The sequence below is a fragment of the Rana temporaria genome, chromosome 1 (genome assembly GCF_905171775.1).
Source record: "Rana temporaria chromosome 1, aRanTem1.1, whole genome shotgun sequence".
Taxonomy (NCBI): domain Eukaryota; kingdom Metazoa; phylum Chordata; class Amphibia; order Anura; family Ranidae; genus Rana; species Rana temporaria.
In genome coordinates, this window is record NC_053489.1 from 396,063,149 (window position 1) to 396,081,819 (window position 18,671).

The window sequence follows — 18,671 nt, forward strand, 5'->3', positions numbered from 1 at the left end:
ACCTCATTGTTTGGCCCCATGCACGGCATCACGCTACACGTTCCCGACATGTTTCACTCCAGCCACAGTCCGCCGCAAACTCACTCGCATGGCCCACTGTCGCAAGTAAGATTTGTTATTACATTCTTTATGTTCTATCAATTTGCTACCATTCGTTGTCTCCCATATCGTTCATTAGTGGCCCCTGCGGAACCTACGATTCAAACAGGCGTTGTCCTTCTACCTTATACTGCTTGCTTAAGGTACAAACAAACCAGGTGTTTCTATCCTTTCTCAGTAACCCAATTCTTATTGATTGAGACCTTGCAACCATGCAAATCATCTCAGCAGTCTGATACCCTTGCTGAGACCCTTGCAACACATGACCCTTACAAAATGCAAAAAAAATAAACCACGTAATCTCAGCCCAGCAACCTGACACCTGTTGAGACCGTTGCAACGATGCAAAATTCGTCTCCACAGCCTGACACCCTTGTTAAGACCCTTGCAAACGCAATATCGTCTTAGCAGCCCCACACTCATCGAGACTCTTGCAACCACACTAAATCGTCTCAGCAGCCTGACACCCTTGTTAAGACCCTTGCAACACATGACCCTTACAAAACGAAAAAATAAAAATAAAAAACGCAAAAAATAAAATAAAAAAAAAAAAAACGCAAAAAAAAAAAAAAAAAAAAAACGCAAAAAGAAATATAAAAGTGCAGGAAAAAAAAAAAAAATTGCCACCACACAATCTCAGCCCCGTTGAGACCGTTGCAACAACGCAAAATTCGTCTTCGCAGCCTGACACCCTTGTTGAGACCCTTGCAAACGCAATACCGTCTCAGCAGCCCCACACTCATGGAGACTCTTGCAAGCACAGAAAATTGTCTCAGCAGCCTGACACCCTTGCAAACGCAATACCGTCTCAGCAGCCCCACACTCATGGAGACTCTTGCAAGCACGCAAAATTCGTCTTCGCAGCCTGACACCCTTGTTGAGACCCTTGCAAACGCAATACCGTGTCAGCAGCCCCACACTCATGGAGACTCTTGCAAGCACACAAAATTGTCTCAGCAGCCTGATATCCTTGTTAAGACCCTTGCAACACATGACCCTTACAAAACGCAAAAAAATAAAAATAAAAATATGCAAAAAAAAAATAAAAAAAAAAAAAAAAAAGCAGAAAAAAATAAATTGTCACCACACAATCTCGGCCCAGCAACCTGACACCTGTTGAGACCATTGCAACCATGCAAAATCATCTCAGCAGCCTCACACCATTGTTGAGATCCTTGCAAACGCAATGCCGTCTCAGCAGCCCCACACTCATCAAGGCCCTTGCAACCACGGAATACCGTCTCAGCAGCCTCACACCATAGTTCAGACCCTTGCAAACGCAATACCATCTCAGCAACCCTACACTCATCAAGACTCTTGCAACCACGCAATACCGTCTCAGCAGCCTTACACCATAGTTCAGACCCTTGCAAACGCAATGCCGTCTCAGCAGCCCCACACTCATCAAGGCCCTTGCAACCACGGAATACCGTCTCAGCAGCCTCACACCATAGTTCAGACCCTTGCAAACGCAATACCGTCTCAGCAGCCCTACACTCATCAAGACTCTTGCAACCACGCAATACCGTCTCAGCAGCCTTACACCATAGTTCAGACCCTTGCAAACGCAATACCGTCTCAGCAGCCCCACACTCATCAAGGCCCTTGCAACCACGGAATACCGTCTCAGCAGCCTCACACCATAGTTCAGACCCTTGCAAACGCAATACCGTCTCAGCAGCCCAACACTCATCAAGGCCCTTGCAACTACAGAATACCGTCTCAGCAGCCTCACACCATAGTTCAGACCCTTGCAAACACAATACCGTCTCAGCAGCCCCACACTCATCAAGGCCCTTGCAACCACGGAATACCGTCTCAGCAGCCTCACACCATAGTTCAGACCCTTGCAAACACAATACCGTCTCAGCAGCCCCACACTCATCAATACTCTTGCAACCACGCAATACCGTCTCAGCAGCCTCACACCATTGTTGAGTCCCTTGCAAACACAATACCGTCTCAGCAGCGCCATACTCATTGAGACCCTTGCAACCACGCAATACTGTCTTGCGCAACCTCCCACTCGTCAAAGACCTTTGTGACCATACAGTCTCGCCCCAGCAACCTGGCATTCATTGAGACCCTTGCAGCCAGACAAATCATCTTTGGCCTCATGTACACTGCTGTTGGTAAAAAAAAATAAAAAAAAATGGGTTCAGACGGATGTTCAGAGGCATTCGAAACGCATTCGAAACGCCAATGCCTGTAACAGCTTGTAAACACTGCCAGATGCGGTAACTCATGTTTACCAGCGTTTCATTCACAGTCGTTTTCATAAAAATATTAAAAAATAAAGGGGAATATTGTCTCAGCAACTTGACACTCATTTGAGACCCTTGCTAAATGTAATATCATCTCAGCTACCTCACACCCTTTTAGACCTTTGCAACCACACAATCTCATCTCAGCAACCTGACACCCATTTAGACCTTTGCAGCCATACAAAGTTGTCTCAGCGGCCGACGCTCATTTGAGACCATTGCAAAACGCAACATCGTCTCAGCAACCCCTCACTTGTTGAGACCTATGCAACCACACCATGCCATCTCAAAACAAACCTCATAATCATCGACACCTTTGCAACCACGCAATATCGTCTCAGCAAACCAGCCTGAGACCCTTGCAACCACCAATACCATCAAACCTTCATACTCAAGGCCCCTGCCACCACACAATATCGTCCCAGCAACCTGACACTCACTGACACCCTTGCAAGCGCACAATATTGTCTGCAGTAGTATAAAACACTTAGCGGCACGCACCTACGTGCAAACCCGAATACAAACTAAACTTGCAAACACACCTCAGTGACAAACAATCAGCCACACAAACACACAGTGGCACCCAGTTGGCCATTCATCTTCAGTGCAAGTTCTCAAACTAGACCAAGCATCAGTAGCAGACTTAGCTATGTGGGACAACTTCCCCACCTGATAGAACATCATTTCAATCTTCATCCTGGCAGTGTCAGCCGAGCCACCAAAGGCTTTTGCAGCCATTTTTAGGCCGCCACTGGTTCTCCAAAACTTGGCCCCCAGAAATTCTCTTTAATTTTTGCTTCACTCAGTCTTCATCACGCCTCGTGCTGCACCCCATCGTGGCAGCTGCCCAGGTCTGGGACCACACTTGAACAGGACAGACACTGTTCTTCACAGACAATCAGGCCACAGCCGACATCATCAATTAAGATAGATCTAAGTCACTCCCCATCACTTCCTGCGCAGGCTCGCGCAGCTGTCACTCCGTCACCAGTTAATATCTTATGTAGACCTTTTCCAGGCAAATGCAAAAAGCAGCTGATGTGCTTTCCTATTCCAACCTTGGAATGGATGTTTTTTCCAGCAAGAGCCTGGAGCCGACCCAACAACTATCCCTGTCCCACCATGGACATTGCTGACGATGGACTGAAGTCGCATCTCGCCAACGCAATCCAACTTATTAACCACTCCTTGGCACGCAACACACTGAAGGCCTATCGCACTGCTTGGAACACTAATCGCAAATTTTTGGCCCCTTGCCCCGGAGCAGCAATAGGCAACGTTGGACACATCCTAGCCTTCATATCGTATTGCCACATGCAGCTGACCATTTCTCAATACTATCACGCCATATCTAGATGGCATCCAGCATTTCCTGTCCCTGCAGGACCCCAGTAAACCGTCAGTATTCTCGAGCCCATGCAGTCAAGTCCCTCCTACAGGGCATACAGAAGCACCAACCTGTAGTCAGTGGCAAGCGCCTACCTTTCAAGAGTCCCCTCTTTAGGCACATGTCTAAAATCCTTACTCGTTCCCTGTTTAGGGCTTTGCCCAGTCTAGTCACCCAACAGCCATCTACCAGGCCTTCTACGGTTCCCTACAACCTAGTGAATTTAGTCAGCGGCTCCGGCAGTCACACACTGCTCCGACGCCACCCGACTCGCTTTCGAACCACTACACTCTCACAGTCTGCAAACGCAACAAACAGGCCCCTGGGGTTGACATCAACCTGTTTCAGACTGACAACGCCTGACACCCAGTGACGGTGCTCGACCCACTACTGCTCCATCTACCCAGCCAACCTGGTGGTAGCTCGTTGCTACCCTTTCTAAACCAGCTCCCTGAGTGTCAGCCAGTGTGTCAAGCATGTCAGAATCCTCCTAAGTAACTTGGGCTTCAAACCCCAGTCAGTTCTCTGGACATTCTTTCCGAATTGGAGCAGTCTCAGTTGCCTCCCAACAGGGAGTACCAGACTACGTAATCAAGATACCAGGCTGATGGAAGTCTCCTTGTTTTGCCACATACATCCCAAATCCTCATGAAGGAATGGCACAAGCCTTTACCAAGCTGGCTCAATAAATACAAGAAATCAATATAAACTATTTCCCTATCTGAGTCTTTTGCCCCCTTTTCTTGGCATACTGACCAGACCACCAAGGCACACTTCAGGTCTATTTATGTTGTAAGTCTTGTCGCGTGTTTATGTGATCCACATCTCTCTCGGTCAGAGGGTAACGACCATAAATAAGAAGGCCAGTATGGTGGCCTGAGTTTATGGGAGGAGCCCGGAGGGTATTTAAGCAGCCCACTCACACATGCTCTTTGTCGGTTCAGTGTGCAGTACTACACGTCACTGGGCCGACTCTTCCCAGCTCACCTCATGTCCGTGAGTCTGCGCATTCAATCGCACACGACACCCTCCCGCCCTTCCCTTTTTCAGGGCACTTCTCAGCATGTCCTTCTTCAATTAACTACCCATTACTTACCTTGGGTATGCCCCCTTTTCTTGGCATACTGACCAGACCACCAAGGTACACTTCAGGTCTATTTATGTTGTAAGTCTTGTCGCGTGTTTATGTGATCCACATCTCTCTCGGTCAGAGGGTAACGACCATAAATATATATATATATATATATATATATATATATATATATATATATATAAATCCAGTCACAAAACTCTCATATTAATTGTAACATGTTAATATAATTTTAAATGTAATTTTAATCTCTTTAAAATTGCCGTTTTCATTTAATAGTACCGAATCCTGCCCTGAAGGTCCAAAAACTTAGAGGGATTGTAAAGTCAGAAGGTTTTTTATCTTAATGCATTAAGATAAAAAGCCTTCTGTGTGCAGCAGCAGCCCCCCTCCCCCCTAACACTTACCTGAGGTCCCTCTCTGTCCAGCGATGTCCACGAGTGTCTCAGCTGTCCAAGATTCTCCCTCCTAACTGGCTGAGACACAGCAGCGATGCCATTGGCTGTCACTGCTGTCAATCAAAGTCAGCTAGTCAGGTGAAAGGGGACGGGCCCGATTTTGGGCTCTGTGTCTGAATGGACACAGGAAGCTGTGACTCAGCTCAGGTGCCCCCATATCATGCTGCTTTCTGTGGGGGGCACTCAATAGGAGAGAGGGGTCAGGATCACAGAAGAGGCACCAGAGAAGACGAGAATCTGGGCTGCTCTGTGCAAATCCACTGCAACAGAGCAGGTAAGTATAACATGTTTGTTATTTTTATAGGGGAAAAAAATTGACTTTACAATAACTTTAACCCCCTTAGCGGTGTTCCCGAGCGTGACTCGTTCGGGGTAGCTGTGCAGAGCCTGCAGCGGCGTGGCTTACCTTCTCCTGGCAATCCAGCGATGATCTCCCATTGCTGTGATCGCCGCCAAGATCCCCGTCGCGCCGTCCATCAGTCATCTGACTTCCTGGTTCCGTTCCCTGCAGCAGCAATGGTGCATGGGAGCGGAACTGGGAGGGAAATTCAAATGTGCACAAACACATAAAAAGGAGGTGATACAATGTAATCTGAGAGGATTACACTGTATCACCTTGGAATCTGACACAGTGCCCTTTCAGTGCCCCTTGCCATTGTCATTTGTGCCCATAAAAAACTTTTGAAAATGGCATCAAAAAAGCGCTTTCCTACAAAGGCGCTTTTGGATGAGTTGAGCGACAGCGGCTGCGACACGGAGAACAGAGCGAAAGTGAGTCGTGGGGAGATTTGTCATCTGAATCTGACACTGACACTGATCCAGAAAGTGACAACAGCGATGATCCCGCACCTGACCTAAGCGATGTGCGCACTTGGTGCCCTATAGACAGCGGTACGGACCAGGCAGCGCCCCCGAGATTCCGATTCACTGGATCACCTGGGATGAAGGTAGATGTGGAGAGTGACAACCCTCTGGCGTACCTGAAATTATTTCTTACTGAGGAGGTAATTTTAAAAATCGTCACAGAAACCAACCGCTACCATGATCAGCAATCCGCTACGCTGCGTGCCAGGCTTTCCAGAACCAGAAAGTGGGAACCAGTGACTAAAGAGGACATCTGGCAGTTTCTGGGACTCATCATCCTTCAGTGGGTGGTGGGGAAACCTTTCCAGAAATGGTATTGGACCACCAATAAGTTACTGGCCACTCCATTTTTTGGCACCGTGATGTCCGAATACCGCTTTTCGCTCATTATGAAGAATTTACACTTTACCAACAACGAAGAGTTTGATGAGGCCACGCATCCTGCGCCCAAACTAAAAAAAATCTGGGAGGTGTGCCAAATGATTGTCACCAACTTCCAGCAGACCTACGTGCCAGAAAGGGACGTCAGTGTGGACGAAAGTCTGATGGCCTACAAGGGACGCCTGAGCTGGATACAGTTTATTGCATTCAAAAGATTTACACCGGTAAAGGTACCAAGTTCAACGCCAGGTACAGCTGCTATAGGATGGCTACATCATCTGTCCTTACACTGCTGGACCCATTGCTGAACCAGGGGTATTGTGTGACAACGGACAATTTTTACACATCTCCGGAACTATATGAGGTTTTCCTCCTAAACAAAACGGATAGGTATGGTACCGTGAGGCCAAACCGACGTGACATGCCATCAATGTTTGACAAGAAAAAACTAAAAACTGGAGAGATGGTTGCCTTTCAAAAGGGTAAAATGATGGCAATGCGATGGCGAGACAAAACACAAAACACAAAACATGGCAAAGATGTGTGCTGAACTTGCAAGTCGTGATCGACTATAATCACACGATGGGAGGTGTCAACAGAGCCAATCAGGCAATGACATTTTACCCGGCGATGCGGAAACAGCAGAAGAAATACTACAAAAAGATTTTCAGGCATCTTCTGGAACAATGCCTTTGGAATGCCTATATCCTTTATAAAGCAAACACTGAAATACCTCTTGTTCATTCGGACTTTATCTGGAAGGTGGCTAAGCAGATTTTTGTCAACCACCCGACGCCATCAGTATCTGTTAACAGACTCGGACGACACGCTGTTGACGTTGTCAACCCAGAACGCCTGACAGGTGGTCATTTTATAGACTACGTACCGCCAACCGCAAGCAAGTTAGCGCCTACCAGGATGTGCGTCGTTTGCTGTTCCAAGAGAGATGGCAATGGAAAAAAAGTCCGAAAAGAAACAAGGTACTATTGTCCTGATTGCGACGTCGGACTTTGTCTAGTTCCATGCTTCAAAATGTTTCACACTCAATGGGGTAGAATCAGGTAGGGGCGCGCAATGATACGGCGGTGCAGCGTATCGTATTTACGCTACGCCGCCATAACTTACAGGAGCAAGTGCTGTATTCACAAAGCACTTTCTCCGTAAGTTGCAGCGGCGTAGCGTAAATGGGGCCGGCGTAAGCCCGTGTAATTCAAATGTGGAAGGGGGGGCGTGTTTTATGTAAATATATGATGACCTGACGTGATTGACGTTTTGTACGGACAGCGCATGCACCGTCCGTGTACATATCCCAGTGTGCATTGCTCCCAAGTACGGCGCAACGACGTATTGGTTTCGACGTGAACGTAAATTACGTCCAGCCCTATTCGCGAACGACTTACGCAAACGACATAAAAAATTCAAATTACGAAGCGGGAACGACGTCCATACTTAACATTGGCTGCGCCTCCTAATAGCAGCAACAACCTTACGCCGAAAAAGCCTAAAATAAACAACGTAAATAAATTGCGCCGGGCGTACGTACGTTTGTGAATCGGCGTATCTAGGTAATTAGCATATTCTACGCCGACAACAACGGAAGCGTCCCTAGCGGCCAACGTTATATTGCACACAATTCTACGCCGCCGCAATCAAGTTACGTCGGTGGAGGAAGCCTATTTTTTAAGCGTATCTGCCTTTGAGAATCGGCGTAACGATACGCGGGCGCGGATTTCAAATTACAGCGGCGTATCTGGAGATACGCCGCCGTAAAAGGTACGTGAATCTACCCCAGGATGTTTATTGAATTTCTTTGTTTGACAAATTTCATTATTTTTCATTGCATTATTGAATAAAATTATATTATTGATTAGAATATAATTCATGAGTTTGTGTTTCAAATTTATCACATCTGGAATGTCTACTAGAGTCTTGTTTGGTCAGGTTTAAGTAAGTAATTACTAAGAATTGCAGGCCTATAATACATATCACCAAATTTCCATGCAAAAAATTGTACCGCTTTTGGTACAAAATTCCAGACAGAATCATACCGCCAGGGAGGTTAATGTAAACATACCCTGAAAGCTGGAGATCTAGGGGAGTTTTTAATAAAATGAGTACCTCTGGGACTATAATTGTTCCATTACCAGTTTTTGGTCTCTAAATGTAGATAAGATAATATGTATGCTACAATGTCAAACCATAATTACACACCTGTATCAGATAACCCTCTACACCTATCTGGATATAAAGCTTTTAGTTAGGTCAAATTTGCCTGTGGAAATTAGCATATAAAGCCACCAACATCCCCTCACATCTGATTGGAGAAGGCTTCTTTGTGACATACATAACTTTAATGTCAACAGCATATTGGTAGTGTCTGAAATGTATTCATTCTCCAGACTGTCAGGGTCCAGCTGCTAAAAGGTGTTTGTTCTTTGTCTTATTCTACAGGGTTGATTTATTAAAACTGTGGAGTGCAAAATCTGGTGCAGCTCTGCATCGAAAATCCAAGTTTTTTGGTCAAAGCTTAAAGCTGAACTCCAGCTTTTGATACACTTTATATTGCACATCCAGTGGCCTCACATGTTAGTGAGGGACAGAGTTTGTTTGGGCCATGGTGGCCCAAGCAAACTATGTCAAGTACTGTATATCAAGAGCTGGAGTTTAGCTTTAATTGAATAAGCTGAAGTTAGAAGGTGATTGGCTACCATGCACAGCTGTACCATATTTTAGCAAATCAACCCCTCCTTGTCATTGGAGCAGAAGATTAAATACATAATTCTGTATTTTCTAATCCTTTTTTATTTTAAACAAATCTTTTGCTTGTCTCTTGGAACTTTTATTGATAGGCAACTATTGATCAGTGGCTCCAAATTAATACTAACTACTGCAGTAGGGAACAGACACTAAAAGACATACTCAGCATCTTTCCAAGTAACTGTTCTGTTAATTCAGTGCATCTGTAGTTTCTTTATGCTTGCACATGTTTGTATAATGGATGTCAGCAAAGCTTACCCTTATTCACTGGGGAAAGTTGCCTTTCAAAGTGCAACTTCCCTTGCAAAGTGACCAGCCTTTATGTCTTTAGTAAATGAACCCCACTGAATCTGACTGTTTCGCAGAAGCACAACGGTTTGTTTAGCAGGACAGTATCACCCAAAACATTTGTGTTTTGCAATTTTATTCCATTTACGTTGAAATGTATCTTAAAGTGGAGGTTCACCCAAAAAATCTATTTTTAACATTAGATTGAGGCTAATTACGGGAAGCAGAATCGGGTGATTTTTTTTTTAATCAATGCAGTACTAACCGTTTTAGAGATAGATGTTCTCCGTGGCTTCCGGGTATGGGCTGCGGGACTGGGCGTTCCTATTTGATTGACAGCCTTCCGACCGTCGCATACAGCGCGTCACGAGTTTCCGAAAGTAGCCGAACGTCGGTGCGCAGGCTCCGTATAGAGCCGCACCGACGTTCGGCAACTCGTGACGCGCTGTATGCGACCGTCGGAAGGCTGTCAACCAAATATGAACGCCCAGTCCCGAAGACCATACCCGGAAGCAGGGGAGAACATCTATCTCTAAAACGGTAAGTACTGCATTGTTTTAAAAAAAAACACACCCGATTCTGCTTCCCGTAATTAGCCTCAATCTAATGTTAAAAAAAAAAATTCGGGTGAACCCCCGCTTTAATAATATGATGCTATAGTATGTGCATAGTTCATGAGCTTGCTCAGAATTGCAAGAGAAGAGCATTCCCTGTTTCTCTGTTTTCTGTAATGGATATATAATAGTTGCATTGCATCATCCATAGTTTGTATTTCTTTCTGTACTCTTAGATAAGCATAGTCATCATATTTTGCAAGCAGATATTTAAATTAAATTCCCTTCTCATTTTAAATTTACCACTGACATTTTTATTCTTGAGAAAATGTGTATTCTTAAACCAAAGGGATTATAATGATTTTCTATATATTCTTCCAAATATTTCTTGTGGCAAATAAACTGTTTACAATTTCTTTAACCTGTAATAAAAATTAGTTATTTCAGATTCCAATCAACTGACAATAATTGTAGGCTAACATTTAGTCCAACCAATATATTTTCCTATTTGGGGTAAATGTTTGGACAATATCAATCAAGAATGGATTTCATTCCATTTACATCACTCTTCTTGAATCTTGGAAAAATATCAAATCTCTTGGTTAGGGCGCATAATGTCAATAAAGATGGTCCTCCTTCCCAAACTACTTTATTTATTTTAAACTTTTCCTATGAAGACATCTTTTCATGTATTGAGTTCAATACAAAATCAAATATTCTCCTTTATCTAGGATAAGTATAAATTATTTTTCAGCACAAATAGCTTGACTATCAACATACAACAATTATATTGATCCACCTCTTTTTCATTGAAGCACTGGAATTGGATCCTATTTCCAATAAAACAGTTTAATGGATTCCCCAAAAATCTGTAAAATGGCAGGATGATTGAAGATACAGACTTGCATCATACAGGTGAAACTCGAAAAATTAGAATATCGCGCAAAAGTTCATTTATTTTACTAATGCAACTTAAAAGGTGAAACTAATATATGAAATAGACTCATTACATGCAAAGCAAGATAGTTCAAGCCGTGATTTGTCATACTTGTGATGATTATGGCTTATAGCTCATGAAAACCTCAAATCCACAATCTCAGAAAATTAGAATATTACATGCAATCAATAAAAGAAGGGTTGTACATAAAACGATATCGGACCTCTGAAAAGTATAATTATACATATGTACTCAGTACTTGGTTTGGGCCCCTTTTGCAAGCATATACTGCCTCAATGCGGCGTGGCATGGAAGTTATCAGCTTGTGGCACTGCTGAGGTGTTATGGAGGACCAGGATGCTTCAATAGTGGCCTTCAGCTCTTCTGCATTGTCTCATGTCTCTCATCTTTCTCTTGTCAATGCCCCATAGATTCTCTATGGGGTTCACGTCAGGCGAGTTTGCTGGCCAATCAAGCACAGTAATCCCATGGTCATTAAACCAGGTTTTGGTGCTTTAGGCAGTGGGGGCAGGTGCCAAGTCCTGCTGGAAAATGAAGTCAGCATGCCCATAGATCTTATCTGCCGAAGGAAGCAGGAAGTGCTCCAAAATCTCGTAGATGGCTGCGTTGACCCTGGACTTAATGAAGCACAGTGGACCAACACCAGCAGATGACATGGCTCCCCAAATCAACACAGACTGTGGTAACTTCACACTGGACTTCAAGCATCTTGCAGTGTGTGCCTCCATTCTTCCTCCATACTCTGAGTCCTTGGTTTCCAAATGAGATGCAAAATTTGCTCTCTTTAGAAAATAGGACTTTGGACCACTGAGCAACAGACCAGGTCTGTTTTTCTTTAGCCCAGGTAAGACACTTCTGACGTTGTTTGTTGTTCAGTAGTGGCTTGACAAGAGGAATACGACATTTGAAACCAGTCCAGGATCCGTCTGTGTGTGGTACCTCTTGATGCACTGACTCCAGCCTCAGTCCACTCCTTGTGAAAGTCCCCAACACTTTTGAATGGAATTTTCCTGACAATCCTTTCCAGGCTGCGGTTATCCCTGCTGCTTGTACTCGTTTTTCTTCCACACTTTTCCCTTCCACATAACTTCCTATTAATGTGCTTTGATACAGCACTTTGGGAACATCCAACTTCTTTTGCAATTACCTTTCTGATGCTTTCCCTCCTTATGGAGGGTTTCAATTATGTTTTTCTGCACAACTGTCAGGTCAGCAGTCTCTCCCATGATTGTGATTAATACTGAACCAGACTAAGAGACCATTGAAAGGCTCAGGAACCATTTGCAGGTGTTATGGCTTAATAAGCTAATTAGAGTGGGACACTTTGAGGCTAGAATATTGCACCTTTTCACAATATTCAAATTTTCTGAGATTGTGGATTTGGGGTTTCCATGAGCTGTAAGCCATAATCATCACAATTATGACAAATCACGGCTTGAACTATCTTGCTTTGCATGTAATGAGTCTACCTCATATATTAGTTTCACCTTTTAAGTTGCATTAGTGAAATAAATTAACTTTTGCACGATATTCTAATTTTTCGAGTTTCACCTGTATATGACACACCACTGCAGATTGCTCCATTAATATTGCTGCAATTGAATCTAATTATAAGCTACTAATACGTTGGTATATGGTTCCCCAAAGCCTAGACAGATATAAACCTTTGAAAGCTGGCAAATCCCTTGGGCTGCCAAGCAAAAGGAATCCTCATACATATTTGGTGGGACAAAACAACTTTGGACGGATATTTATAGAGTAAGTAATACATACATACACACATATTGATAGCAATTAATTTATATTAAATTCATGTAATAAACAAATAGTGAAAAAAGGAAATTATATGCACCCTTCAACCTTCTTCCACCCCACTGCGCCAATCAATATACAAACCCCAAAAAAGCAGCTACTTAAAAAATGGGAATGATATGTGAAAAATTCTGATTGAACAAAATAGTAGCGCCATGTGCAAAAATTATTTTGAACAATCCTAAATAAATGTGAAAATAAATCTGTGACAAAATATACACATTTTAAACTATAATAAGTATGTGAGAAGTGAAAAAATATATATTAATGAAAATAAACAATATAAATAATACTGTAAAGTGTTCCAAGAAAAAAAACGTTCATCCAGTAATAAAAAGGATAATTTTAACAAGTCCATAAGTGATTAAATTCCAAGTGATTAAACTATAGAACCCTATTTGAAAAAGTCCTGAGCGACGAAACTGGTCTAGGAGTGGTTACATGGCATACCAGGAAAACGTTCGGAATACCGACCACCGTGTGTGTAGTGCTTTGAAGTGAAGAGGGGAACGAACGGAGCAGGGGGTGAGACTGACGGTTTACCTTAGGTCCGCCGAGACCATAATACAACAAGCTTATTGTGAAATTGTCTGTGGTTTGGAGCCCACTGCCGAGTTCATTGTTGAAGTGCCTCTATTTGTTTTGCTAAATGTGAGTGCAACGTGTGAAGTTTTTTTTACTGTTTTTAATAAATTAGTTTTGATATACTTCACTATTGGAGCCACTTTTACTTTTTCATGTGGAGTAACTTCTGATTTATGGGAACACTGGTGGAGTTGATTATTTTGTTTGGAGATTTATTCAGCTCTATTGCCAAGCATGCAAATGCAAGGCATATTTTATTGGTAAGCGCAATTCTTTTGGGTGTGGAGTCACTGAGCACTATGGTGTGGTGAAAGGTTTCAAGCAAGATTGTTTAAGAAGATTTTTTGGACACTTTGGGCCAGATTCACAAAAGAGATACGACGGCGTATCTCCTGATATGCCGTCGTATCTCTGAGATACGATTGTCGTATCTATGCGCCTGATTCATAGAATCAGGTTACGCATAGATAGCCCTAAGATCCGACAGGTGTAACTGTGTTACACCGTCGGATCTTAGGCTGCAATTCTAGGCCGGCCGCTAGGTGGCGATTCCATTGCGGTTGGCGTAGAATATGCAAATGACTAGTTACGCCGATTCACGAACGTCCGCTTTGCCCGTCGATCTAAATTTACGTTGTTTCCGTAGAGATGCGTCGCGTAAAACTAAGCATGCCCTCTAGGTGGTCTAACCAATGTTAAGTATGGCCGTCGTTCCCGCGTCAAATTTTGTAATTTCACGTCGTTTGCGTAAGTCGTCCGTTAATTGGCGCCATTTACGTTAACGTCGAAACCAATGACGTCCTTGCGACGTCATTTAGCGCAGTGCACGTAGGGAAATTTTAGGGACGGAGCATGCGCAGTACGTTCGGCGCGGGAACGCGCCTAATTTAAATGGTCCCCGCCCCATTTGAATTAGGCGGGCTTGCGCCGGGCGGATTTACGCTACGCCGCCGCAAGTTTACAGGTAAGTGCTTTGTGAAGCAAGCACTTACGCTGTAAACTTGCGGCGGTGTAACGTAAATGGGATACGTTACGCCGCCGCAGCGTAACGCAATTGTATGTGAATCTGGCCCTTTAAGTTTAATCACTTTAATCCTTTTTATTACTGGATGAATGTTTTTTTCTTGGAACACTTTATTATTTATATTGTTTTTTTCATTAATATATATTTTTTCACTTCTCACATATACTTATTATAGTTTCATATGTGTATATTATGTCACAGATTTATTTTCACATTTATTTAGGATTGTTCAAAATAATTTTTGCACATAGCGCTACTATTTTGTTCATTCAGAATTTTTCACATGAAATTCATATAACAAGCAAAAGAAAAAATAAGAATTAAAGTGTAGAAGCATAAAAATAGGTATTGGATTTGATTGATGCCTTTTTATATTGGGCAAGTAACGGTGTTAAAAAAACAACTATCTATAACTATTTATTATTACTTTTTACTATTAACTAATGCAAATACTACATTATGTTATTTCCCAGGGCATCCAAACATGGCAGGACCCATGCAGAGAATGAACCCACCACGAAGCATGGCAGCTATGGGGCCTCAGGTAACAACCCAACATACTTCTATTTAGATATGAAAAGGTGACCCTAAAACAACATTTTAGCATATCGGCAAGAACCTCCTGTTTTTTTGTTTTGGTTTTTAATCCAAACAGTACATTAAAGTGATGTGTTCAGTAGTACTCTGTAAATTATTTTTTATAAAACTGTTATTCTAAATGCCAAAACAAGAGTGATGCACTAAATCTCCACGCATCTAATCCACTATGACCACAAGACTAAACTTTTTTTCTGAAAATCTTAAATAAATCAAATGTAAAGTGGTTTCATTTCCTGAACAAAAGACTCTCTCCTAATAATAAAGCCAACCGTTTTTTAACTAAATCTCTCAGAAATATCCACAAATATGGTGGGGTTGCACTTCAACCCCGATGAAGCTTTTTTTTAAAGCGAAACATGTTGGGTTTTAGAGTCCCCGTGGGAAATTGTAGATCACTTATGCAAATTTATTGGGGGTGCTCTTTGTTCTGGACATTTTCTGAATATTTCTGAGAGAGATTTAGCTGTGTTATTGACTTTTGAATTTATTATGAGGAGAGAGTCCTATAAACATGAACAGATTTCCCCTCTTGGATTTAACTACTTTGATTTTAGCTGCTTTGATTGATTAATTTAAATGTTTAAAATTTTCAGATTAACAGTTAGGTTTTATGGTCATAGTTGGATGCATAGTGGTTTAATGTATCATACTTGTTTTGATATTGAGGTCCCCCTCTGGTTACCATGAATATAACATTTTTGGATTTTTAGGCTATTTCAGGCTATTGCATTTGTATTTGCATTGTTATTCAAACTTAAAGTAGAAGTGGGTTTAAATCACTTCCAAAATACATAGTTTCTATGAGTATTATCCGTAAGGCTTGGTTCACTCTGCTCCGACATGGGATTGGACTTCTTAGACCCTTGCATGACATGTCAAATTCAATGTTTCCTTATGAGAGCCATCTTAACTGATATTACACAATTTGCTCTGACTTAAGAAAAGGTTTGGACTTTGGTCCAACTTGTGTTCGATTTTAGCACTTGTACATACTCCTAAATAGCATCCAGGCCTGATCAAGTTACAAGGAAGTCGCAGGGAAAAGTCACAGGCAAAGTAGCATGACCTTTTAAAAAAGAGATAGAGATAAATATAAGGAGCGGGAATATAAATATACCACACATATAGACTAAAACATCTTTTGTTACAAATTTGAACTCATTAAAACTATAAACAGAAAAGACTTTTATTGACACTCATCACAACTTTTTGACTTAGGGGTAGCCAGTGCTTATTTCTCACATGCAGCACTCATGGGTTCTGTTTGATATAGTAGTATTGTTTGATTGTTTGGGTATATTTTCACTAAGTTTTGCTCTTGGAATGGTTCCTTACTGACATTGGACTATACAATTCTTGTTGTTTATTATCCCTGTATTGTTTAATTAGGGTAGCCTCTTTTTTTATTGGATGGGATTTATATAAATACTTGAGAGCCCCAGTGTCATCCTATATATTGGATCATCCATTATTTGGGTACAAGTAAACTTTTGGATTGATCTCTGTTATAATAGTCCAGTACAGGTCCTGAGGAAGTGAGCATATCACGAAACGTGTTGATCCTAACATCAAAGCAATGATTATATCAATCTGGACGTTTTTTCACTTTATGGTTTTAATGATTTATTTTAAACTTCTAATAAAGGCAAGTTTTTAATCTATACATTCCTATGCGGTACATTTAAAGTACTGCTCCTTATATCTCCTACTCTTTCAGCGAAGAAATCGCTTCTATTGTTATTCTAAATATACTTTAATCGCCAGGATTACTTTCTGAAGCTGTCAGAATTACCCCTCGGGGTACACATACAGTTCACAACATCTGCTCTGAAGGACAGCTGAGAATATTCTAGAACATAATTGCTGTGTACTGAATTTAAATGAGCTTAGGACAGCATGGGTTAGAATATGAATCATTTTCTTGCAATTTGACTTGTTCTTCTTATGTTCCAGAACTATGGAAGTGGAATGAGACCTCCAAATTCATTAGGTGGTCCTGGAATGCCGGGAATGAATATGTAAGTGAAAAGTATATTAGCTTGTATGTGCAGTAGCAATCTTTAGCTACCATATAGTAGACTCCCTGTTGTAACTAGATAGCAATGATTTTAGTAAGATTTGAAGTAATATTATACACTCAGATATTATATATCCTGATTTCCCTCTAGGTCTACTTAACTAGCTGTAAAACAATAATTTTTTTGTTCCTGCATCTTGCAGCAAACACTTTCCCTTTTGGATGATTACTTCCCTGTGTCTCTCCCTGTTGCGCTTGCTTGGGGAACGTGCATACATCAGAGAATACATGTGTCATTGAATTACATCAGGACTTCAAGTTCTATGATTCCTTGGGTGCTGCCTATAATGCCCCAAGCACAGCATTGGAGCACATGAGCATGGCACCAAGCAGCATGTAAGGATGTAGCCCTGGTTAAGATATAGAATGTCAGTTGTCTACACAGATCTTCTAGTAAGGCCCTGCAAGGCTGTATAGCTACTCTATAAGTGCAAATGAAATACACTGAACTTTCAAAAGGTCATTATACTGAAAATATTGGGGAAAGGATGCAAGCAATGATGTAAAAAAAATACCTTTTATTGCACTCAACCTCCTCCAAATCTTTAAATGTCTCTTTTTTTGCTGCTTTGATCCGATTTTGTGTTAGAGGGTGGCCACCCTCTTATGCTCTTTCCTGAGATGAACTCTGGACTATAGGATTTGTTTGAGGACAACTATTGTGTGTTGCTCCTTTCAAACACACAAAAGTGAGGGAAAAAGGAGAAATTGGGGAGCTCATGGAGGGCGTTACAAAGGGACAGAAAAACACAGTGGATGGAAAAGGACCTGGGGGTCCTAGTAGATTATAGGCTCGCCAATGGCATGCAATGCCAAGCTGCTGCTAACAAAGCAAACAGAATATTGCCATGCATTAAAAATGGCATTAACTCAAGAGATAAAGCGATAATTCTCCCACTTTACAAGACTCTGGTCTGGCCACACCTGGAGTATGCTGTCCAGTTCTGGGCACCAGTCCTCAGGAAGGATATACTGGAAATGGAGAGAGTACAGAAAGAACAAAGATAATAAAGGGACTGGAGGATATTAGTTATGAAGAAAGGTTGCGAGCACTGAACTTATTCTCTCTGGAAAAGAGACGCTTGAGAGGGGATATGATTTCAATTTACAAATACCATACTGGTAATCCCACAATAGGGATAAAACTTTTCCGTGGAAGGGAGTTTATATTAAACGCCCTTCCGTGGAAAAGTTTTATCCCTATTGTGGGGTCACCAGTATGGTATTTGTAAATACACGTGGCCACTCATTAAAATTAGAATAAAAGAGGTTTAACCTTAAACTGTGTAGAGGGTTCTTTACTGTAAGAGCGGCAAGGATGTGGAATTCCCTTCCACAGGCGGTGGTTTCAGCAGGGAGCATTGATAGTTTCAAAAAACTATTATATAAATAACTGAATGACTGCAACATAAAAGGATATACAATATAATACTGACATTTAATCACACACATAGGTTGGACTTGATGGGCTTG

At 42.0% G+C, this 18,671-nt stretch overlaps 1 protein-coding gene across 3 annotated transcripts in view; it reads left to right on the forward strand.

Annotated features, from left to right (window-relative positions):
* The window catches only part of SSBP4 (single stranded DNA binding protein 4), a 613,000-nt gene that overhangs the window by 563,462 nt on the left and 30,867 nt on the right, over positions 1-18,671 (forward strand). For all 3 annotated transcript variants that reach the window (XM_040322775.1, XM_040322767.1, XM_040322783.1), the window contains 2 exons: positions 14,995-15,065; positions 17,075-17,139. In XM_040322775.1, the coding sequence (XP_040178709.1) occupies positions 14,995-15,065; positions 17,075-17,139 (136 nt within the window). The remainder of the gene's footprint in view (positions 1-14,994; positions 15,066-17,074; positions 17,140-18,671) is intronic.